We start from the raw sequence: 25,955 nt of genomic DNA, 5'->3' as shown, positions 1-25,955 counted from the left end.
AATGCTACCGTTGGCTAAGAAGTAATAGTGAAACTTACAAATAGCTCCTTTAACAGTTTCTGGATGGTGCTTCAAGCTATTTGGCTCACTTTTAGGTTTTAGTCCACAAACAAATCCTTTAATATTGAATTTCACTATCATTATATTAGCTCACATAATAATGTAATTAATCTCTAAAGCCATATACACTAGCATCTGTTTAGCTCATTTCACCTGTCATAAAAGTGTCCAGAAATTGGTGGAAACCATTCCAGGGTGATGGAATTATGATGCTGCTCAACCACTTGTGGTGCCATTGGCACTGGAGGAGGTTTAGAGGAGGGTTGCCAGGTCTGGTAGATGAGGTCCAGGTAGCAGTGCATTCTGGCCACCTGGTTCAGTGTGAAGGAGTCTGTGCAGGCGTCATCTGCAGGTAAAAGAGGTTGCTGGTCAGTGTGGAGAGTGAGGACTGGATTTTGGTTTACATGACAGGTTAAAAAAAGTAGGTATCAATCATTCCACAGGACTGGTCACATGAATACCTATTCAGCAGGATCTTTTTTCCATTTAACTCCTAAATCAGAAAAGTTGAACTTTTGCACAAAAGGATTGATGTGAAAGGATGCACCCCCTGCTGTGTTTTTCACATGAAAGGCCCCTGCTAAATTCCACACCTGTCTCAGTATGCACACTAGACCCAACAAATTCCTCCACAGTGATGTATGTCAGGTTTTGCATGTGAGAGATATAACTAACGATTTGCCCAGGTAAGAAGCAAAACACATGTGGAGGCCCCATCTCACCTGCATAACTCATGTAGTTGTTAAATGGCGTGTGTGTGAAATGCCGACAGCCACAGGTTTCATTGCCCGGTTCAGGATCATGGCAGCCTTTGTATTTGGGGGTGGGGTTGGTGTCCGCACACAAATCTCCAGTCTCCATTGAAGGCTCAGTCTCCAAACATGCATCATTACACGATTCAATCTCAGATATACCTCGAAACACATGGTAAAGCCCCAGACTGTGACCGATCTCGTGGACCATTGTGTCAGTGTGACCAAATGTGCCGTAGAAGGAAGGATTCAGCACAATTCCACCTGAGAAAATTCAGAGGAAGAAGACACAGACATGATGTAAACACTGCAAACACTCAAGTGAGAGTTCAGACAACACAAATGCCTGCTCCTAGTGTAGTGTAAAGTAATTGTGGAACTGGAGTAAGATTCAGACAATGCATTATTCATGGGCCTCCTCAGCTTCATTATCACCTTCTTCCCTGTTAGAGCTGTGATGAAGACAGAAACTGCTTGGGGCTTGAACTGTAATTACTCAAAATCAACAATCTGGGCTGCCAAAGAAAGGATGTGTGCATGTGCTCAAGAATGTGCCTGTGAGTGTTCATGTGTGTACGTATGTGCTTTTATTCGTCTTCTACCCAAATGTGTGAGGGCCTCTTTGTCCCAGGGCCAAGTGGCAACCCCCGCCAGATCTTCATCAGAAGAATTGGCAAAGAAGACATTCAGGTGAGTCGAGCCATCCAAATGCAGAACCTCTTTCAGCTCTTTCACATCCAAATAGGCTCTGGAAAATGAAAAACAAGAGAAAAAGAGCATTTCACATTAAGTTAATAGCTCTACAATTAGGATAGTCTCTTCCTAGCAAATGCACATTTCACCAAGGAAAAGTTTTGCAAATAACAACAGTGTTCCTGGCCATAAAAGAGCTTATGTAGTGTTATTGTTCAGGAAAACAGAGCTCAGAATTGGGTCCCTGTTGAATTTCTTTAAAGGGTATTGGCAATTGCAATGGCCCTTAAACCAACTGAATGAAGGCTGAGGAGGAATAATTGACCCTGTGAGGTTGAAACCAGTTGGCGTTTTAACCAACAGGCCCAAAGAAATAAAAACTTTTAATATAACTTCTCTCCTTGCACTGCAAGAGTGCCTGAATATTTTCTTTTTGTAGACTGGAATCAAGGTTGACTTTACTACATAACATCTTGTAGTTTGAAAATCCCACAACAATCTTTTGACTCATAACAACACTTGCTCATTTAGACATGACCAACAGATTTTTGATAATATTATGTCTAGTAGCCCTGGCACAGGCATTGTGCATCTGCAGTGCAGTTATGCGTGGTGTAAGATAAGATTTAAGAACTTATTAATGGTTGTGAATCGTGGCTGGTATCAATTTTGACCAATCAAATAATTTCTTCTCATTCCATTCAATTTCACCGCAGTTCCTGCTCACTTACATTTGTGTAACCGAGGGGAAATTACAGACCATGCTGTTGATGTTGTTGTCTAGGAAGTGCAAGAGGCAAATAAACAGTACAATACCCCAAATATGCAGCTATGGGCGTATAGTGCTCTTTGGGTTGTATTCTCCTTTGTGGAGACATTAAAAGCCAAGCCGCAATGTTTTTGTGAGCTTGATGATGTTGGATGTTTTATGTTGGAAGACAGTGAATCATGCAATAACAAGTACAATAAAACATTTCTTTTCAATTATTTTGTCTGTTTTTGACAATTGAGCATACTACTTCTTCATTTCAACATACAGTAAAAGATGTCATGGCAAGCCACACAGCAGTAGCAAACAGGTGCTGGTGGGAGTAAATCTACTAGTCAGAGTGAAAAAAGTCTAGGATTTTTGGACATCTTAATATTGTCACATAGCAAAATGTTGTATTTTTCAAAATGTTGTTTTTATTTTTTTTTCCCATAGTCATGCACTCAGTCAGTCAAGCTGCACTGTCATAAAATCACACTTTTTAACACACACATAACTGTCAAGCGAACTTTTGAAATTTTGCAAAACTGAAAAAAAATAATAAAATGTGAATTTGGCGCATTTCCATCAATTGGTTTGGAGCGAATAAACTAGACTGCATAGTGGTGTCAGGGTAGTGGTAAATGCACTGCTTTATGTATGGTTGTAATAAACAGAGTAGAGGAAGTAGAGGTTGCAAACTGGAAACCAAACAAGCCATTTGCCAAATAACAAAAAACCTCAAAAACAGTAGAAACAAAATCAGTTGCCTTGGCCATTTATGAGAGAAAAATGAAGATAGTGTTTCAGTTAAAGGTTTGTTATATCAAAACTTATTCAGCATTAACTCTTTCAAAAAGGGCAAAAACCACCTAAAGCAAGCAGAAAAACTTATATGCGCAACTGGGGAATTTCTTTTATTTTATTATTTTAACGTTTCCATCAACTTTTTCAAATGCAATACTTCAAAATGTGCATACACATATGTTAATGGAAGCAAAGATGATGACTCCTGCTTGGCCATCTTATATACATGTGACATGTGGTATTACATATTCCAATCTTCACACTAGCCCAAAATTGTATACTGTATCATAATGTATATGAGAAGGTGTTAGCAAGGCCATGAAATAAGCATGTTAGCACGGCCTGCAACAATAGTGGTTTACAGCCCAGCCAGCCTGATAATTGTTCAGGTATTCTGATGCCTTCCCATCCATGACATATTGTTTTGTCTTGGCTCTGGGAATTCTAACAGCAGCACTAATGACTGCAATCATTCAACACAATGAGATATCTTTCCAGCAGTGAAACTGTCATTCATTTTATGAACACATCAAACAAGTTTTCTCTATGAGCCTGGCTGGTGGTCCTGGCAAACAGCATCAACAAGCTCAGTCATCTCTTGGAAGAGTCAATAATCTGTTGCATATGCTGAAGTGATAGTTTATTCTTTTCCTTTTGGCTTTGGAAATAGATACACAGTGGATACAGGAACAGGAGTTTATCAGAAACAAAACATGACATTGGCCCTACTATCACAAATTAGATCCTCTTTGGATGTTTTGACCTAGTTTGTGTGACCCACTTGCTCGGCATATATTTTCTACTCAATATTTGTATGTGCTTGGATCATAAGATTAAGTGCATCAAGTTTTAAGATCACATTATGGTCATTTCAACCAGTTACTTCAGTTTTACTACCAACCTTTAAAAACATGCGCACAATTTCATTTTGTGCAACATCAACTTGTAAGACTACATGTCATGTAGTCTTACAAGTTTTCTTTGTCTTGTTGAAGTACATATCACATTTGTCCCACTTAACGGAACGTAGGTAAATATAAGGATAAAAGCAAAGTTTTTGAAAGACTCGTACCTTTATGAACTGCATACTTCTGGAGTGTGCTATTTATATTTACACTTCCACTCAACAGCTGACTCAAAATTAAGTGTATTTACACTATGTTTTATGTTGTTGTAATGTAGAATTCCACTGGACAAAGACTCTTGATTTAATTTGTATACAAGCTAAGGAGTTGAGATTACTACTTACATGCTTACATGCTGAAATTCACTGAAAAATTCACTTCTGTACTGACATTAAACTGGCAGCTTAGGGTAGAGGAGATCAAATTTTACATCTTGTGATTTCAGTTGAATTATAGTGGAGTATTTGATTGCCAAAAGAAGAGGAACTGCTTGAGTGGTGCCACGTGAGGTTTAGTGTCAAGCTAGTGTTTTTGTTATTTTTATTAAATCATTTATTCTTTTAGATCATTGGACCATTTTATTTGGAGTCAAGACTTTGAACGTTGTTAGAACTGCAAAATCTATTTTGTGCACAGCATGTTCAAAATGTACTAAATAAGCTCTTAAAATATGGCCAGCTGCGCCAATGTTCTCTTTTTCCTTTTTTGGTTAACAGTTTTAGGTTTGAAAAGCAAGTGTCTGCATAAAATATTAAAATTTGAGTGTAAAACCAATCTGTCTCATAGCGTATGTTCAATGTAGCCTAAAGGAAGCAATTTAACAGTCAGCAACACTGGTGTTTGGCAGCGTTCTGGAAGAATTTACCCCGGTGAGATAATTCTCCCACCGCGACAAGCCTACTAAGGTTACCACCAATGCACATTTCATATGCAGCTACACGAAATGTTTCATAACATCTCTTCAACCTTTGTCTCTCTGCCTCAAATCAAATCACAAGTTGGATAAGGGGCTGTTTAAAGACGACACAGTGTTCCCTCAAAACAAACGTTAAATATATATGAATAAAGGGCTCAGTGTAGCAAATGCTTTCTTCAAGCCTATGCGGGAGCAACTGGGGGCACTCACTGGGGCCAGGTTTGAAGAGAGAGAAGAAGAGAACAGATGATATAAGGGCCCTCTTCCTAATAATTTCAGGAATTTCATTATTTCCTTAGAAAATATTTGTCCAGAGTTTTTGGACATGATTGAGGGGGGAAGGGTCAGAGGGGTTTGATGCTGAAATGATTGAGTCAGCAATGAATAAAAGCAGCAATTCTACTGTAGGGTCAAAACCTAACTAATCTGAGTTCAATTATTCTAATACCCCTGGCCCTGTTACAAAAACACAATGTGCATCACATGCTGAATTGATGCACAAGGGGGGCTTGCAGAGCAAAAACAAACAGTTTTAGTATAATCAAAAACAAGCAATTTGTGTGTCTGCATGTGCATACATGTGTGTGCATTTTTTTTCATTTCATTCTCTGTCTGATTGTCTAATGATCATGTTGGTTAAGATCTGATAAAGGCTTTGGGTTGCTGCCACTGCAGGAAGTCAGTATTCAATGACTTCATCGTGAGGGTGTTTGTAGTCAGAACAGTTTGGGCCTTTCAAAACACTCTGTCTTTCTATCTGTCCATCCACATTTTACTCAAACCTCCTTGCAAATAACCCTTTACCCCGCTTTACCACGCCCCCGGTGTTCTCTCTCTCTCTTACACACCCCTCAACTATTTCCCTATCCCATAGCCCCTCTTCCCCTCTCTTGCCTCTCATCATACATTTTTTTCAGCAGAGATGAGCCACTTGGGAAGGACAGGATTTTCCATGCATTTAACCACACCACTTTTTAGACATGTCCTGGGAAAAAAAACTTGTAAAGACTTACGAAGAAAGAGAAAGGGAGAGTGAAAAATTGAGGGAGCTAGAGAGAGTGGAAGGTAAGGTGAGTGCAGAAAACCAAGCTTCACAAAATTCAAGCATCACTGCAGGGCATCTGTTGCTGGGAGATCCAGGAGTGTGCGAGGCAGCTCGAACTGCTGTGTTAATGCTTTTATATCTGATACATATTAAATAGGGGATTATGACTTCATCCATTTACACCCATATATAATTCATATAAGCCCATAAATTTGCCTCGTATACATACGTCTGGGGCAGCATAGTGCGAAAGCTGGGGTGAGCTGGCATGGCAATGAGGGCCTCACGGCCAAGAGCACTTTTAAATTGGAGGGGGCCCTCAGCTCCCCTGTCATCAAATCAGTCAACACCACAGCCCCTAAACCCATCATTCATCTCTACCTTTATTACTATACTTGCTCTTTCCTCTTTAACCTTCCAACTTACTCTGATTATTTTTTTCCCTTCCATGGAAGACACATGCATAAGCACTGTGTCAACGCTTGGATTCCAGAGACCCTGCCGTGACTGCTCGTCGGTGAGAGCAGAGTTTGAAAAAGCAGGATCTGGAGACATATGGAATGGCCACAGTGGGACGATCCAGATGCTCCCCCACAACTCTCACAGCTCCCATCTGAAGTAGGAGCTCTTAATCGAGCACTGGGGCGAACACTCACGCTCCTGGCAGATGAATGGGCGTCTTCATCAGTGCCCTCCCTGACTTCTGAATCACAATTACTTCCCCAAGTCATTATCAACTGAATTCCCTGGTGTGTCGTACTTTCAAAAGACCACCTACAGTATCTGGCTACATATTATTCCATTATAGCCAGATGTGAATCCCCTGTCTGCCTATAGTGGCCTAAGTAAAACCCCTTCTAACTCCACCTTCCCCTCGGTCCCTTGGTTATGCAAGAAGACTTCTATCATTGCTCATGAGAGCACAGGTGAAACCTCGACAACAGGTGCTTTTATAAGTGTGCTATGGCTTTAAAGGAGAAGTGCAAAGTCCTGGTATTTACGCCCAAGCACTCCATTATGTTTTATGGGACGGGGGCTTAAGGTTTAGACGACCAATTGTAAAACACCCAAGTCAAGGGCCCTGGAGATTAGCTCCCTCGCTCTGAGCTGGAATACAGCAGGGAGAGGGAGTGAAGAAAAGAGAAAGGGTGGTCCATCCATTAACCCGCCACAGTGAGAGGTATTGACGCAGGAGGGGGAGAAAGACAAGAGCCCAAGGGAAAACGGATGACCTATCAGCCTCTGACAATGCCAGGCCAGAACTTCATTTCCCAAAAACATATTGAGGCTGAAATGGTCCTAATATCCGCCTTGCCAAGTTTGTATATCCATCTTGCTCTTAGGTTGGGAGATGTTTCCAAAAAGCATTCTAATTTCATGTGCTCTGACTCTGACGAGTTCTGATATTACAGAATTGATCTTCTATCCATTTGCTCAGATATTACATTGATCTTTCATGGACAGTCAAACATACACATTATCATCTCAAAATTATCCAGGGTCCCATTTGTTTTCTGCCTTTCTGCACAAATAATATAAAGTCACGTTGTATGAATTACAGCCACAAATTCAATTGTCCCTAGCTCCAGACATAAGAATGTTCAGCCTTAAAATAAATGCTGTCAGATAACATCAAATACCACCAAAACCATAAGAAGTGTCAAAACCAAGGGCCGTGAAAACAATGCAAAATATTTCCCTCCGCCAAATGTTGAGGGAGAGAAGGGGGGGGGGGGTTATTATCAATGGTATTTTCAGAGGAAAGGCTGTTGCAGGACCACAGAGCTGCCTGTGTCCTGTGTTAGCCAGATTTTTGAAAACACTACACGTAAGTGGTAACAGGCGCAAACGCTGCAAAAATAAATGCAGGACCTCACAACTATTGTTCCCCTGCATACGCAGTGCATTGTTCATCCAGAATTCCATAATTAAGGAGGAATGTCAAACTGTTTGTAGTGCAGCTCTCTGCAAGTCTCTCTAGACATACCATAATCAAAGCAAAATAAGCAACCACTTGAGGAGATTATATCTATTTTTCTAGACTGAAAATTTTCTTGTCCTCTTTCATTCTCACTCTTGCTGGTATCCTTCCTTTCACAGGCCCATCTTTCACATGCCCACAGGGAGCTTTGAACATTGCAACGGCAAGCATTTTGCAAATGGCCAATGTCTAAATGAAGTAGTTTGCCCACCACTTGATGAATGAGCTTCTAATGATGACTAAGCTGGAAGGGATGTGGTGGGAATTGAGAGATGGAAGCAACGGCAAACCCACCTGCTTTTCCCCTCTGATGTTGTTAATTAGATGTCATTATTTAGCTATTTAGCGGTCATTTTAAACAACAGGACAGTGCCAAACAGACAGTGCTTCCAGCTTAACTGTGATTGAAAACAGCCTGGTTTCCTTGATTCATGCTATCAGTAAGACCCAAACAATCCCACACACTAGGCCTACTAGTTTCTCTCCCTTTCGCTTGTCCCCACATGACAGTGGCAAGAAATACAGACAAACATCTGAATTTCCATCATTTTTGTCTCTTTTTCTGGCATAACCATAAAGACCCCCTGCATTGTCCACAAAAATGTCTGAGTCTACTGTGTTGAGTTTCAGTGTACCAAGAAACAAACAATCCTGCCATTGGAGGTCTGGCACGAAACTTATTACAGCAAATTCCAGAGATTTATTCTCCTTGCCAGCTTTTACTCATCATCTGCAAGCCACAATGAGATTACCACAAAAACAAAAAATTTGCATGCATTTATGAGGGCCTCTGTATTCTCCTTAAGTAGCCGTTTCAAACCACATAATCTCTTGCTTCATGTACAGTACACCTAGGAGATTCTGTAATACTGGTATTCACGTGCAAGTGAAGTGAACTTTCTTCCCTGTTTTTACTGGAAAATTCTTTCAGGCACCCACGTTCAGGGACCCATACCTGCCTCCCCAGGAAACATGTCTGTCGGCGGTTTCCTGGAGAGTGTGGTATGTCTTTGAAATGATTTCCACTGCTACAAGCAAAAGCCATATTGGACTCTCTTTTCTGACCTCTGATTGCCCTTACACTCTGTTTAGAGTGTCACTCTTTCCAAACCAACTCCCTTCTCCAATCAAGCCAGCTTAATTAGGACCACTGGGTATAGGAGACACAGAGTAGAAAAAGGTGGGGAGAGTTGTTGAAAAATGGACACAAAAATGAGCGGTCTGGCCAGTGCATTTGCTACCAGGAAAGTCATCCGGTTGCGTTTGTTTTGCCCTGCTTAAGTGTGGAACACTGATTGAACCAGGCCAAGGCTAGATTGGACTAGCTGCCCCCAGAGGATTTCCCAGGCCACACAGGCTGGGAGTTGAGTTACACTCAGCCTCAGCCCAAATGGTCAGGAAACAGTAGGACTAGACATCAAAACCTCTCTTCAGGGACACATGTATGGAAAGATTTGTTGTTTGATTTACTCTAGGCATATGAGGCCATGGTGTGGAGTTGGTTTACCAAAATTATTCAGTCTTGTCAACCAAAAAAAATGGATCAAATTAAGCAAGGAATGCTGTTGTTAGTTAAATCTTTTTGGTGAATTTAAGTCATATGTTTATTAAACAACTACCAAAGAGGATTACCAGTGCTGAAAATATAATAGCATGCAAAATGTGAAGGAAGTGATCTTACTTGTGTGGAGAGGACCGGTTGAAGCATGTCTTGGTTACATCTGTCACATTGGGATTACAGCAGTCGCCAAGGTCATACAGGAAGTTTTCCCAGTTACATTCGGGGTCACATATACCATTTCCCTGTTTGTGCTCAGGGCAACGGCTCCGGTGCCCAGACATGCAGTCACCTGCATCAAACCCTGTCAGCGGATGGTTGCATTCTGGGTCACATGCATCATCCCCAACTTTACTGATATCACAGTTAGCTAGGATCAACCGGTTCCGGAGAGAGGAATTGGTCACATTGTGAATGCTGAGCTCCCAGGTGATGTTGTAGGGGCTAAAGGCATCATTTAGCTGCTGGTGCTGCAGGCTGATCTGGTGGTCCGATACAGTCGGCTTCATCCGTGCATCGTCCCATATATTTATGACACGATATCGCACTTTCTTGGGCCGACGGAATGTCCAAAGCTGGTTGTAGTTTTTGATGACCTCAACATTGTCGCAGACAGTTTGACCACAAGTTGGAGGATCCAGCGTCGTGTCCAGTAATCCGTCAGCATTTCCGACTCCACCAACACCAAAATACCCTAATCGACCCCCTCCTCCCTGCTCAGGCTGTGGAAAGATACCATCTTTTACAGTCAGCCACTTTCGGCCTGGGTGCTCAAAGGTTTCACGAATGACCAGCTGAGGTAGATCTTGGGGGTCCTCATGGCCCTGCATATCCCTGATAATCTGCCTCTGTCCTCGCGCCTGCCTCCATAGACCCACCCTTTCCACTGCTCCCCTGTAATTATGATTCAGTGCATTACCCCCAATCATTAGCACTTTGCACTTTTTGGTCAAATGACTGAAGACATCGCCCGATTGCTCCCGACTGACGCCCACTTGGGCGCCATTGACGAAGAGCTTCATGTATACGCCATCATATGTGACTGCCACATGTGCCCATTGGTTGGGTATGTAGCGAGCATTTGAGTGGATGGAGGTCACTTTGTGGGCACGGTCAGTTTTAAGGGAGAAGAAGAAGCGGGGGTCACGGTTCCCATGTTCACTAACTGCCTGGATGCCAAGCAGCCAGCCACGGTCACTGGAGGCATAGAAACATTTGTCGTATAGACCTGGAGAGAGAATGAAAAAAAATGTAAATTAATATGTGCATGCCTTAATTTTCAGGTGTGAATGTGAACGTGAACACATGAAAAAATGAACAGCATTAACAAAAAGAATTGTTCTTGGATCACATGTAAGAGCTGACACTGTCCATCCACATCTTCTCTTTTCGATAATTTGCAGTCTGTTCAAGTCACATGCTTAAGATTTTTAATGGTAATTTTATTTATTTGTTGGTCAATATGCCAATTAGATTTAACTGCATACATTTTTAAAACTATAAATGCTTTTCCAGCCTCTTTCAAAGGGAGGCTGAAACAAGGAGGCCGTAGCTTCAACCTCAATAGGTTGAGGTTAGAGAACACGAAATGCATTAATATGATATTTTTTGATATCTAAAGACATGTTGTCCTGGAAATTGGGTTGAAGTGCATGTTTAGCTAAGGGAGACCCCATGGAAATATGTCCGTATAGGCTTTTCGTGAACACTGAGCGCATTTAAAGTTGTTCGTGTAAATGCCCCTTGCCAGCAGGGTAGCCAGAGAAGGCTAGTTCTCTGCTAAAGCCTTGTTTTTGTAGAGGCACCAAAACACCTTTTTCCTGTTTCACTTGGACCGTGTATGTCAGCTTCAGCATGGTAATGTGTTTTCACTTCTTAGGGGATCTCTGAATGCTAACTGTTTGTTTGTTTAGCGCTTGTTGAGGTACGTGTGTACAGGCACACAACTTCACGTCTGTGCGTGTGCCTGTGTGTTTGTTAATGCATGTTCGTGACTATGTTGTATATAGCCACACAGTCCAGTTAAAGTGTGCAAAGGTTCCAAGGCATTTTGACATGCCTGACCAGGTCCATCTCAGCATGTCAAAGTCTTGGTGTTCACAGGTGATTCTGGGCAGAGAGCTGGACTCCACTTGTGTCACAAAATACATTCCTGGGATCTGTTAACATTAGCGCAGCACTTAAAACCATGTACTTTCTGGCAGTTATATCTATCCACAAAGAGACACGCAATCTATGACCTGTGCACATAGCCCATACAAGGTAGGTATGGCGTGTACTTTACAGGTGCCTCTGGGTTCTGCATTAAACGTTTGTAAATACCCTTTATATTTGTCTCTGCTACCTTTAGTATGGTCTGAAATTATAAGCCGATTATCATAGTGATGATGACATCTTTACCTCAACGTACTTGTCCACTTCAAATGCCTTTGTTCCCCATCGATTAGACTACCTAAGCCTGCAATAAGTGGCTGGCTAATGGTGATTGCGCGGACATCTTGCTAACTTTGACCTGTTTCTAATTAGAAGAACACTCCAGTGCGCATTCATTAACTTGGTATTTCAATGGACTAATGTTCAAAGAGTGAGGGTTGGGTTCAGCGTCAAGGTCAGTCTTTTGGTGGATGACGTTTTCAGGCTTTCCACTACACTTGAAGGAAAAAGCCTCCATCTGTCAGCTAGTGCACTCAAGGCTAAAAGGTGTGCTAAAATGCTCGTAGGGCTCCTAGTGTAAACAGCTGTCATAATTCTGCCATGCTCAATTAATCTAACACACTACACTTTTCCAGACCCTGCACTGCGACTGCTCGGGCTCACACAAAACACACCTACGCACACATATGGCACATACTAATACAGATATGCGTATATACACGCTCATGAACAAATACACTCCCCACCCTTACCACCACCTTTTTTTACACAGACAAACTGAAATACCGAAGCACACACTTGTGTCTGCTCAGAGATACACAAAAGCACGCACACGAAGGGATCTGCTTGTGCACATGCTACGGCAGAGAGCTGTTCCTGTCAGGTTCAAAGGCAACCTTCCTTGCACTCGCCATTTGTCTTCTTCCAAGAAAAACACACTCAGGAAAAAAGAAAAAGTAAAAAAAATACACATGCACACACAAAGAAAAATGTCACAAGGACTTGATAAAAAGCAGGGAGGAAGGGAACAATGAAGACTCCGTTTACTTTTGAGCTGTTCTGGCTCTGAAAGGTCAAAGAAAGGCACTTTTCATAGTCATACGAAAGTGACCGCCACAGCAATTTCCCTGAGGAGACAATGGAAAATTCCATTGACATTTTAAAAACAAGCTTAACGAACATAACAAGGATATCGATTATAAAAATGTCATCACACCACTTTAAAACACTTGACTTTAAACATTTGACTTGGCTGTCAAGTTTCACTCCGAATTCATTAACCTGAACGCTGGTTTAAAGGAGTCATAAATCATCTACCACTAGTTGTACTTAAACATGCTTAAATGTAAGGATATTAATCAGGATTTTTAGGTATTCAACAACACTCAAACACTCATGAGTAAGGCCATAATAATGGTTCAAACTAATAAGAAGACTGTGGAGATGTTTCTAGTTGAGGTAACGATCCCTGAGGATAAGTATTACAGTTAGTCCTCAGCCTCTCTCCAAACTCCAGCCACGTGCCAGGTAATTAGTCATCATTTCAATATTATCCATGTTAGTATCCCAGTTACATTTGACTCTAAGGAAACAGGAAGAGGACACAGTTCTTAAGTGTTCATGAAAAGAGGACCCTCAACAGGCAAAATATGTTTTTGAACTAATTGTCATGTGTATCATCACACTAGATAACAGCAGCAAGATATATCTGTTATCGCTGCAATTATCTGCCAACGTCTGCATATAATTGTCCCCAGCAGGTCATGGAAGAGAGCCTCCGTTCCTCTTGTGATTTATTTTCCTCTTCCTTTGATGCGGGACAACCCAACATGACCCGGATACAAGGGCTAATAGGGCACAACAAAGTTTGCATAACATTTGGACACAGAACTTGATGTTCTGATTGTGTGTGTGTGTGTGTGTGTGTCTGTGAGAGAGAGAGATAGAGAGTCTGGATGGGTGGGTGGGTGGGTGGGTGTGTGCACGTACATGTGTGTGTGGGTGTGTGTGAGTGTGAGTGTGTGTGTGTAAACTCTTACAATGGTTCAAATGCTTTTAAACCTGGGATCAATTCTGACCACATGTAACTATCACACGCGGGAAACGATAGCATAGTCAGAAAATCTTTTCTGTAGAAGTCTTGCGGTTCACTTTAAAGGACACAAGACAATCCACATTTGTATTTAATGATGGTTTGATCAGTCATCTGTAGAGTATAAAGTAACAGCTATTGCTCCTTCAACATCCTCTCCTCCCTCCAGAAGTGGTTTAACAAGTCAGCATCCAAATCTGCTTTACCTCTCTGAAGAACTCGTTACCTTCACTGAGAAATGCAACTTTAACAGCTGGTAACTTGATGTTTCTTCTTTAAATATCATAATGAGCTGATCAGCTTGGGAGGTCAGTTACAAGTTGTTCATGTGTTTTTCCTAAATGAAGATATTTTGGCAAACACTCCACAGAAACAAGTCAAAACCAGAGACAAGAGGTTGTCACTAAAATTGGTCCAGGATGCAAAAATAACATTAATCACGCAGAGACTGTGCTCATATGAGTGTACCCTAACTTCCCGATCCAACTGCACAGAAAACAATAACACAGATGTACATATATAAAGGAAAATTGAAAGCTGGAGGAAAGAGAGCAAGAGAGAGCGATGGTCAAAAACAATACAGTAAAAAAAACAGCTGCTGAAAACAACACTGTGCTGGGATCAAAACAAGGGGATGGAGCCTTTTTTAGAGGCACTGGGATTTTGAGGCCTGAATTGGATTTAAAAGATTAGGAATTATTGAATTTGTTTGATCATCATATTTGTTCTCTTTGGGACCTCTTTCTGGCTCACTGATGTGAGCACACTTGGAGCAAATCTTAAAAATGAACACATAAGATTACACAAGTAATCTCCAGTAGACAGAGACCAGTACAAGATGGGGAAGGACCAGCACAACAGCAACACCTGTACAAAATAATGTGATCCAATACCACATCTGTAAAGCCTACAGTGTTAAGACTGTGTCAGAGAGGTGTTTATTCAAAATCTGCGGTCAATGTGGTGGTGGTCGTCATTTGTGTTGTTGTTGTGTTAGATTGTATTATACTATACAGATGTTCCTGTTATTGTGACCATCAGCTGAGAATCTAAGAGTCACTCAGGTCACAACAGACCCTCTCACCCCCCTCTCCACCAGTTTGAGACTCTTACAAGGGATTGGCTTTGCAGAGCGTGTCCCTGCCAACTGGCTAGCACCACCTAAAAGTGTACTGTATCTTGATACACACACACACACAAGTGATTATTTATGTGTGTGTGGATGGGAGGGGGTTGTTTTGAGAGAGCCAGACAGATAGAAAATAAAGGAGCGAGTAAATTTACTCATATGGTTCAGCAAAGTCCCCAAACGTGCAGACTGGCATACAGGAGGCTGAGGAGGACTGAGTTCAATTCAGTTCAGTTCAGTTCAAAGGCAGCCATCTGCACAAGTACTGTAGCGGGCAATGAGTTGTGTATGCAACGCTCCCTATCGGCAAGGAAAAGCAACAAAAAAAACTGTCCAATACTGTAATGTACAACAGCGCTATTGGTCAAAACAGATGATGCAGAGCAGTTTTTAACACATTTTCTGGCGCTCCTTTACGCATGGCTGCAGACTTGGCAGGACGGAAAGGAGCGCGCGCACAAATGACAACTACAAAGTGTCAAGCTTTTTCCTCTGACGGCAGGGGTCTACTCAAGTGTCTGTGTGTGCGTGCGTGTGTGTGTATACATATATATATATGCGTGTGTGTGTGTGTGTGTGTGTGTGTGTGTGTGTGTATCCTCCTCTGCGCAGCCAGTGGACAGAGATGCATTGCCACTATCTGATTTTGTGCCTTAAATTAGAAACTCGGCGAGTAACCCACGGTTTCGCACGAGCGCGTCTGCGTTTTTGGAGAGACTTGCCACACTAACAGCGTAAAGGTGCACACCGCCGCTGCACAAGCACACAAGCAGGGACATTTTTTTCCGCACAAGAAGGGGTAGTGGGGGGGACCCTGGATCTCTCCCAGTCCTGTCTCGTAACTCCGGTAGCCAATCCAAAGGTGTCGATTTTTTGAGGGGGGACACTTAAGCTTTTGCGGCTCGAGCTGCATGCGAGCTTTGAGCGCCTCCACATTAACGACGAGTCTCTCTCTCTCTCTCTCTCTCTCTCTCTCTCTCTCTCCGGTTTGTGCTCTGACGTGACGTGCTCGCTCACAAAGTTTTGGCCATTACATCATAGTTTTAAAATAGCCAAGTCGGCTCAGAGAAATTACATTTTACGCACAGTGACATCAGCTGCCGGTCAAATGATGCAGTAGCCTACATCTGCTGGCCGTACTCCTCACTTAGATTTTTATGATATTAACCCACATGCACCATTTTCCCCAAGTGTTACATGAGAGGAAAATTCGTTTGTGAAATAAAATCATACTGCAGCGATCGCTGCTCTGTAAGATAGCAAACTTAAATATGATTAAAATCTTCAGTGACCCAACGCTTGCACTACCTAAAATATCCGCTGTACTTTTGAGAGCATTACATCATTGTCTAGTCTGATAGATGAACTCATTTTCAACTCGCTGAAACTGCATGTTGCTTTAATAGACTGCATGACACCGGGATAAAACACTGCACATTTGCATGTTTAGTTCTCATGATCAGGTTTAACTCGCCACCAGTTTTGGAGTTACACTAATATTTATAAAGACTTGGGCTGACAATGGGATGGAGGATGTGTAGACTATCCTACCTGCAATCACTGTGGGTGATCGTTGACCTCCCTCCGGTTTGATCCACATTTCCAGAGTGAAATTTCCTCTGGGTATCTCCACGCCGGGCTTCAGCCGCAGCTGATCTCCCCTACCGGTGAAATAGACAGCTTTCCCCCGGTCCGGAGAGTTTTCCTCCGCCTGCGAGGAGCGCCGACGCTGGCGAAGCACCCGTCGCTCCAAGCCGGGCAAAGACCGTTTGCCCCGGGGCAGGCGTGTGGCACAAGCCCCTGGGATGGTGGCTTTCGCCTCCCTAATGCGCACCAACTCCCTCTTGGATCTCCCCTTTCTCCGGGCTGTCCCGCACTCTGATCCAAAACACAGGATGAGAATCACCAGGCAAGACACCCAGGGAGATGTCCAAAGTTTCATTTTTCGGGAGAGGAAATGGCAAAAAAATATTTAAAATAAGAGAGAGAAAAAAATAAAAGAAAACAACGGTATAACTAGAAAAAAAAATGTATGTCCACAAATGTTCTCCTCTTTGGAATCCTCTCGAGTTTTTTCCTTCTCTCTTTTTACAGCGGTAGAATGTCAAACCGTAGAAACTGTCTAAATAAACCCATAAAGCTATGCTGTTTTTCCCTCTTTATAATGCTAAGCCACGACCCCCTCTCTTAAGCAAAACTACTCTGGAGACATTCAGGGGACACAGGAATATTTGATTCATGTATGTGTTCCACGGTGCCTTTTCAATGGATCCCATTTAGCCAAAGGGATGACTAATAAGTAATCAATCAAGAGGGGGGTCCGGCCGATGCCCCCCTCATCCCCTTTGGACGGTAGGAGTTACTCGCAGAAATCCACAGTTGTCCGCCAAGCTCTTGTCACACCTTTTTGTTGTTTCCTTATCCTACCCGTAAAACAGCATAAGAAATGGCACATATTAAATTCCAAAGAAAAGTGACAACAAACCGACCTCTCATATTTATTAAAGGAAACAAGAGGTAAATTGTGATCAAAAATGGAATCCAAACTTCCCTTTTTTTGCCTGTGTGCCTGTACAAAAGTTGAAATGCACTATAATATCTGGTAAGGCGAAAGAGAGAAAGAGGGACAGAGAGCTGCAGAAGTAAGCATCGCGGTCCTCATTGATTGCCTGAAGCAGATACACTTGGAGGAGTCGGAGCTCGCCGTCCGCTTTAGAGGCAGTTTCTCTCTAAGTCTTTTTAAGAACAACTCATGTTTCAAATGTTCCGGGGCTGTGTTTTTTTCAAAGTGGGAAGTCACACAGGTAGGCAACTCTCACTGACGGTAATTCTCTCTGTGGCACATAGTGATGGGATGGTGTTTACGGAGTTTGGAAGGCGTATATGTATCCCTCTAGCGGTTACAATTTAAACAATCCAACACTTCCACCAAGTCCACAACACCAGGACCACGACCAAGCGGTCTGAAGAACTAAAAGAATGATCCCCTATCCGTGATGTCCTCAGCTGAAATCCCCCAGAAAAGCTCTGCTTTAAAGTTGATTTTATTTGTAGATTGTAGATTTTAGCTCTTACATTCGTCGAGAAACACATGAAACCTCACTTAAAGGGCTGCTCCTAAATGTAAATTGTTCAAATGTATAATATGGTATAGATATTGTGCCAAAGTGTTATTGAATAATAATATTTGTAATTGATAGAGATCAATATTTACAGGCTCCAAAATTAAAAAAAAAAACAAAACAAAAAAACACTGTTTAGCACAACTAGAAAAATCAACAGGAAATGATTGTATTACTGACTTTTTGGAAAGTCCTCCATTTTAACTTTGGAAAAGTATGATGTATTCTGCAAAGGTAGATTTTACTGTTCCTGTCAAAGTCATGTTTCCCATTAATGTCTTTTCGAAATAAAGTAAGCAGTAGATCAAATCTAAGTAATGGGACAATGACAAAGCCATAGCAGTTCTGTCCCTTTACTTAACTTAATTTGATGGATCATATGTCCTTCATTCTTTCAATTTAAAAGCCATAGTTTGATGTTTTTAACCACAAAATGACAATAAGTGCACTTCTGTTTTTTTTCCCTTCCTGTGCATATTTATCCCAAATTACCGTTACCACACTCGGAATTTTGTCAAAGGGATTTGAACAAAAAGAAAAATGTAAGGGATTTGTAAGTTTCAGGTTGACTCACACATCCTAATGTTTACTGACGTGTCACTTTAGATGGATGTGAATTTCAAAACCACACTCCCAACTAAGGTTTGTAAGCCTTTGAGCCCAGCGACAAAGCCCTCATAAGTCTTAGCTGCCGAGTGAAATGAAAGCAATCCTCTTGGTTAACGTTACTGTTACTCTGAGGATATTTTGACACAGAAAAAAGAGTGACTTTACCTTTAATGGCTTTCCATAGAGACAGTCAGCTGGAATGCCGGTGTTTCCTCTCTGTTCTCCCACGGTTGTTTGTCGTAAATGTGTGTTTAGACAGCCAAAAAACTTGCCACCTACCATAAAGGGCAGAGAGAACAAACATCAAATATTTGCTTTCTTCTTCATATGGTGTTGCGACTTTAGGCCACATATTTCCCCTTTTGTGTTGCGGGCCAGGGGGAAAATGACATGTTGAAAGGTGTTTGACCTTGAAAGTTGCTGCGAGCATAAGTTTCTACAAATTTAAATCTTGTCAGAGGAGACAGTGGATAACTTTGTGTGTCCGAACCTTTACACGACAGGCTGTTAGGATATTCTCCTTTCAGATTTGGTTGTGGTTGGCAACGCTTCATTCTCTTTGAGTTTTTTGTTTGGATGCTGGTCTCAGACACTACTGATTCTCACAAGACCACATGCTTTTGATGCGTACATTGAGGCAAAATACATACTTTGTTCAACTGACCTATATTTTTTCAGTTAACAAAATACCACTTGCTAATAGAACTGAATGTAATTTAGTGTTGCAATGTACTCCAAGTGGATTTTTTATAAAATGTACCTGATATCAGAAGTTGACACTGAAGGAAAATGAAAATGCAACCCCACCAAGGTGCCAAAATATCATGACAGAGGGTGAAAGACTTCTCCAGTCCTGTAATTACATTCTTCACTTCTTCACCTGAGATCAGACTGTCACACTCTCTCTGTAAAGGAACATGAGTGCTGAGGATAGAATAGATGACCTAATGTCTTACAGTCAGCATCCCTCCAGGTTGGTACACTATGTACAGACTAGAAGGACAAAAAATACAAAAAAAACAATGAAACATGCTCACATAAAGGTCATTCACCATCCCTCTGTTATGCAAGGAGATTGAGTTGAATTGTTTTAGTATAGTCTTGCACCCACCATCCAATCCTTTAGGGCATGGACCAATCAACACGCACAAAGTTCAAACCGTGTGTCTCCCTGGCTCTACCATTTGCCACTAAAATAGCATCACAATGTTTCTCTCTCTATCTTTCAAAACAGGCTGATTCCCAGTTATTACTGGATTTAATGGTCCGGGAGGACAACATCCCATCTTAACCCAGTGATCTGTGATGGTTCATGTCATAGAGCCCCCTGTGCTATTCTGCAAATCCCACAGCAAATCTGAGTCAGTCCATAAAGAGGAACCCACGACATCGCTCTCGCAAGGGCATGATGTTACGATCAACCAGGGGTCAACAAATACCAACCTTTGTTCATCATGTCAAAACAGAAAAAAACAAGCTGTGGATAACATACACAAGGAGGAGCATTTCAATAAGATAGTTATCATATACTACAATGTTTTTTTTTCCACTGCAGTTGAAAATCCAAGAGACCATCCAGTTATTTTAATTACATCTGACCCTTTTGTTGCACAAGCATCTCTAATGTCCAATCTAAACATCTATGTAAAATGTAAAATTAAAGCCATTATACTAAACTGCAGCTGAGCAGAAGATAAAGAGTTATAACATTAAGTGACAGTTTTAGGATTATCTACTTTTAGTATCTGAATGCATGCAAATATTTTGGTTTGCTTTTTTTTCTCCTCTTGCCACTCACTTTTGTTCCAGGGGGATTACATCTGTGTGGTCTAAAAGTAACAGCTTGGCGAGATGGGTAAAATATAAGCACGTGCATGGACACAAAGCTCAGTAGGTTAATATTCAAAAGAGGAATGACGAAAAAATATGAATGTTTAATGGTTCTATAGATTTTGTTCTCATCAATTATGAGGTGTAAAGGGAAGAAATTACATTAACTTTGTCTGACGGCACATCTATCGTAAGTATTGTCAAACTTTAGGCCTATAGCTCCACTGTGCCTCCGTGATGATGTGGCCATTGCTGTCTTCCTATCACTTCTGTTTAGAGAAAAGTGGTCGCAGCATTGTGCAATAATCCCACTACGTCATCTGAGTGACTGTGGAGCAGTGCGAGTCAAATAGGAAAAAAACATTGTCCTATAATCCATTAATGCACCCAGCTTAATCTGTGACTGTGGCTGTTCTAAAGTGCAAACCTAAATGCTTTGCCTCATTTTGTTTTGTGGATGATCTGGAGAGTAAAATGATATATACTGGAGTGTCAACAATGTTAACACGTTAAGGAATAATGCAGATTAGGTTTTGTAGTAAATGTGGGGAAATTCTGAAAGGCCCAAGAATGTGAGAGGAAAATAAAAGTGGTTACGCAAAGCTGTAGTGACAATAGGATCCCATAATAGTGGTCAGAACCTGATAAGACGATAGTTCTTTCTAAATATAATGCCGTTACAGAATACCCATTAAAGCCCTTAAGAGTATAATCCTGTGCTACCTACAAACTCATACTAGGTTGAATGTTCAGTGATTCCATGAAAACTGGCATGCCGGCAGTTTCTGGTAAAAAGAGGCAGTTTCCCAATAAGAGACCTGCTGAGATGGAGGTGTTGTTTGTTACTTTTAAACAGAATATCGCAAAGATTATAGAAAATGTATACATTCCCTTAAATCGGGTTTAATCTTTTCTAATGCGTATGACAGCTGTCATTTATATGCGCTTAGCATGGAAGGGCAGGCAGTTCAGCTGAACAGTGGCATACTATATATGGACACTGAAAATAGAGACCGCTATTGTGTTGTGGTTTGATAATCAAAACATAATCAGAGTATTGGCAGAATGGTACATGAATTACTATCCACAGTAAGGGGGTATTCAGATTACTTCCTGGTATGATGCATAAAATCGATATAAATGACATACTTTGCTGATGAAAACTGAAAATGTCAATTATTCCATCTTATTCCATGTCAATTAGTGAAGTCTACTGCTTTATTTACATTAATTCATCTCAGCAAATTGAATTATCTTATGTCAGAGAGTAGATCATTCTGAATCACAGCAAACAGGGAGAACTCAACTCAAGCATGTGGTTGTGTCTTAATTTTATATGTGTAATTTAATCATCTTTCCTAGGTGCATTTGTATCACCATACTGATGATGTTATGATGATGATGATATTACTTTTTTTTAAAACATATATATATATATATATATACACACACGTATGTGCTATCCCTTACTCCCCCTAACCCTCCAGTCTGCCCCTTTATCTTCCCTTATCCAAGTGCTACATCATTTATTAGTCATAGCTTCCAGCTGTAGAGCAACAGAAAGCAAGAGGAAGGCAGGATGTGACTATGTTGTATCTTTGCCTCTGGCTTTTCTTACCACAGAGGATCATGTCTTTCTATACTCTGGCTACATCTGTCTACTCATCTGCACCTTTAAGGCAGATTTTTGCTGTCAACTCCCAGTTGCTGGCTAAAACAGTTTGGGGGTGAACAAAACATTTTCAGACACAAAAACATACCAAACCCCGTCAATATTCCTCTGTGGTTTCAAGTCATCATGCAACGCTCCGCTGTACATACTGCCACCCACAACCCCACACAACATTACAGTCAACTGTTTGTATCTTGTAGCACAAAAGATACATTTTCTCAAGTGAATGCTTGAATGCTTGTATGCTTAACCACACAGCTTCCGATTGAATTATATAACAGCTCATGAGTGCTAACCATGGTAGCATATATGGGAGAAATAAATTCGAAGGGAGTCACATCCACGTTATAGTTTCCCGATCGACTCTGGCTTTCAGCACGACTGAGACGAAAGAACAAGGATACATCTGAAAATGCAGTTAACTTCTCGAAAGTTTTCCATCTCCTCTTGCATTTTTAGATCATTGTCTAAAGATTTGCTGTCCACTCTATAATGCCAAAAAAACAACCAAAAAACTTTGAATTCTTCTTCTCTTCCTTCTCTTGTAGTTAAATGGTTGTTTGGCAATGAAGTTCTTACCACCACCATCTGGTAAGCTGTGTGGGTGAATGGGTAGATTGGTTTGACAAACTTGGCCACTGATGGACTTTACTTGGCCTCAGCTGGCAAAGCTCAATTTACTTTCTCTGAGATCACTTGTGTTGTGTTGTAGTGTTGTGTAGCTGATTAGGCAACACAGTAGTTAGCAATGGCATGTCTTGCCTTTTCTGTCGTCAGACTTCAATGCTTTTATAAAGTAAATAAAGGCATAAGAGAGTTGGAGGTGGCAGAGAGTGGGTCTCTCACTGTTGTGTTTTTGTTTTTGAAAGCTTAATCACATAAAAATCTTACACTGGTGTATTCAAAAAGCTTGGTTTTCCCATGCAAACTGCAATGCGAGACTTGCATTTTCAAATGTATCTATGTTTTCTATCTACCAGCCAAAACTCAAGAAAAATCAATGCTCTTGTCAAAGCTATCAACATATACATTTTAAAACAGCAACTTTTAGAATCACAATACCGTTTCTAGCTCTGCACTGACACATGATGAGACAATCCAACAGAACTTACTGAGAAAGATGTATAAGTTTATTGCCACTTCACTGCTAGTTAAATGGCTCAATAATATAGACCAGCCAGGACAATAAATTAAAATTGAACACTTGAGTCTCTTTTTTACTATTTCTGCACTTTTCAGACTATTTGAGCAAATCAATTATTAGTAAAAATAAATAAATAAATTAAATAAAAAAAGATAAATGACATAGTTCAACATGAATACCGAGGCGAACTCCCAAAGTAAAAATTCAATATTTCAGTTGGACACTTCAAGAAATGCATAGCCGTGCTGAACATCACGCCATTGTCTACATATGTAAATGTGAATGAGCAGTGTGTTCCTCATCATCTTCACATCCTGGATTTAAGCTGTGGTTGTGAGCTGTGTGGTAAACAATAACCCATTATGGGTCCCCAACGGCAACCAAGGCTTGCCCTTCGTTTAACTCTGCTGCTTGTGGGGAAGAATTATATGTGCAGGGGTGCAGAGTACGGCACAGTCAGCACACCACCGCTTGCCACCACTACTGCCCCTCCGTCTAGACGTTAGAGCACGTCCATATGGAGATGGTTAAAAAGCTCATTAGCCAGCCTACTTGAAATACAGTTGCAGTGACGCTTGTCCATAAAAACACAAAGTAGAGTGGTTTCTGCAGTGGTATTAACCAGGTTGAGGCATCAAGCCCCCAGGACTGACAACAATTTGGCGCAGGCCTCTACTTCACCAAACGATGGCTGAAACTGAACGCTTTCCAAGAAAGGAATAAGGAAAGAAATCATTTTCTTGGAAAATTTCTGGAACTTTTTGCTTGAGGGTGAGGAAAAGTGGAAAAATGTCTGGTAAGGTGAATGGGATATGGCCCATTGGAAGAAAAATGGCCTGGTCTTATTAAAAACATTTAGGGTGACCAAAAGCTTGCTTTAGGGCAAGGAAAGATTTGAGGAAAAGAGTGCAAAGACTAAATTCATGCAACAGCCATTCCCAGTCATGGCACAGCTAAATTTTCAGCATTACATTCACAGACAGAACTCACTGAACTTAAACTCAAACCCTCTGTGCATGGCGTTCATCATTATAAACTGCATATTCAGATTGTAAAATACAGCCATGAAAGTGACTATTAATAGTATATCTACCCCCTTTTGACATGAGATGAGAAGATGAAAGCACCTTACAACACCTACTGTACAGTCAAGTAGAGGCCTCATTTAAGGCTAATTGGGGAAACTGATACCATGGAAAAATTGCACATAATTATGCAGAAAGGAAAGTACTTTTCCTTAGTTATGCATGAAAATTTGCAGCCCTTTATTTAGCCACAGAATTTCTCTTTTTCTCATTAGTGTAAATACAACATGACCAAGGCCGTATCCCAGTCTTAACCAACTATTTTAAATCAGAGTAACTTATATGTAACTTGTGCTATCGCTACATAGCTAACGTTAACAAAAGCTACTTACCAAGGGTCTCAGCCATTGTTGCCTTTACAAGACATGTAAGACCACCGGGCAGCGTTACTCCAAGCTCTCATGTTAGACTGAGGGTAGACTGGATGCTGCTAACTCTCGCAGTGTGGTATTAGGGGGGCATGCTGGTTTGCATGCTAACTTCAGACTAGAAAAGAAGTGAGAAGTAAAACAAGCGTTAATAATGGCGTTGCTTTCCACCGCTGGAGTGAGCTCTTGAGGAGCAGTGGAAAGAAGTTGGATGCTGAATTTGCAACATTTCTGCTAGACTTGCAATGCTAACGTTAGCTATGTAGCGATAGCAAAATGTACATACAGGAACTTTACTGTTTTTTTTTTCACTCTCAACGCTCTTGACAAACAGGCAGTTGTTTTCCAAATCAATGTTAATGTTGCTCCGTGCCTGCTCACTGTGTTAAAAAACTTTATCTTCAATAGCGTGTTGCAGTGCCCCCAAGTGCCCGAAAAATAAATGAACATAGGGTTAACTTAATGTATTTAATATCATGTTAAAGCCACCAAACTTCCTCAAAATTTAAATATCAGCAATTTTGTTGTTTTGATTAAAATATAGATTCATAATAACCAAGACAAAGATTTTTCTATGTATAATATGAAAATAATTCCAACTTTTAAAAAACTTAAATGACTGCACTTGCAGACTGACTGCATGAGCCTGCACAGAGGCTGTTAAAGGATGAATCAAATTTGACAGCAGCGACCACAGAGCAGCACAGTAACACTGTAAAGCACTAAGGAAAGAAAACCTCAAGCTATAGATAACAACTGTACACCACACTTTAACTGGTTTTAAAGTGGAGGTAATGCTTCTGAAGAGACTCAACAGAAATTGTTTCACCCAAACAAAACCCCTGCAGTGTTGAGGTCGGAGGGTCCCCACATCATACGGAGCAACAATTTTTAAATATAGTGACGAACAAAAGGGAGTCTGTTTTAAATAGAAAGACAGACTATGAACATCCGTATGTGCTCCTGAGCTTTAGATGCAAGACTGACTAAAAGTAAATCGGCGGCTGTCAAATGTTGGACGAGCCCAACTCAAGTGCCTGCTAACAAAGTCAACATTCTCTCAAGAAACCATTGTGAGCACATCTCAAAGTTTCACACCTATTGAAGTTTTCCCTTTATTAACACAACCAAGCCTCATTGCTCAATATCTTTGAGGTTTGTGTACTTCATTGGCAAGGCAATATTTACACTCATCTGAACAATAAAAGAAAAACTATGTGCCAAATGCTCATTAAGCATCGGATTCATAAATAGGCGCCAGTGTCACAGCTTTGTGCTGTATATG

The 25,955-nt window shown here is 41.1% G+C and overlaps 1 protein-coding gene and 1 long non-coding RNA gene across 2 annotated transcripts in view; both read right to left on the bottom strand.

The window, feature by feature from the left end:
* Positions 1–17,518, bottom strand: part of pappaa (pregnancy-associated plasma protein A, pappalysin 1a) — an 82,007-nt gene extending 64,489 nt beyond the window's left edge. The window contains exons 1-5 of the mRNA XM_018662962.2: positions 16,392–17,518; positions 9,589–10,693; positions 1,415–1,560; positions 783–1,076; positions 214–406 (exon numbers count right to left, since the gene is read on the bottom strand). Of these exons, the coding sequence (XP_018518478.1) occupies positions 214–406; positions 783–1,076; positions 1,415–1,560; positions 9,589–10,693; positions 16,392–16,782 (2,129 nt within the window). The 5' untranslated portion in view covers positions 16,783–17,518. The remainder of the gene's footprint in view (positions 1–213; positions 407–782; positions 1,077–1,414; positions 1,561–9,588; positions 10,694–16,391) is intronic.
* Positions 17,519–18,600: 1,082 nt separating this feature from the next.
* LOC127142779 (uncharacterized) lies at positions 18,601–25,318 on the bottom strand. The gene is made up of 3 exons (XR_007813829.1): positions 24,957–25,318; positions 24,635–24,788; positions 18,601–18,846 (listed from the first exon to the last, which is right to left on the bottom strand). It is a non-coding gene; the product is annotated as an uncharacterized LOC127142779 (long non-coding RNA).
* Positions 25,319–25,955: the final 637 nt, after the last annotated feature.

Source organism: Lates calcarifer, linkage group LG9, assembly GCF_001640805.2.
Source record: "Lates calcarifer isolate ASB-BC8 linkage group LG9, TLL_Latcal_v3, whole genome shotgun sequence".
NCBI lineage: Eukaryota > Metazoa > Chordata > Actinopteri > Centropomidae > Lates > Lates calcarifer.
This window is presented reverse-complemented; position numbering and strand designations above follow the sequence as displayed.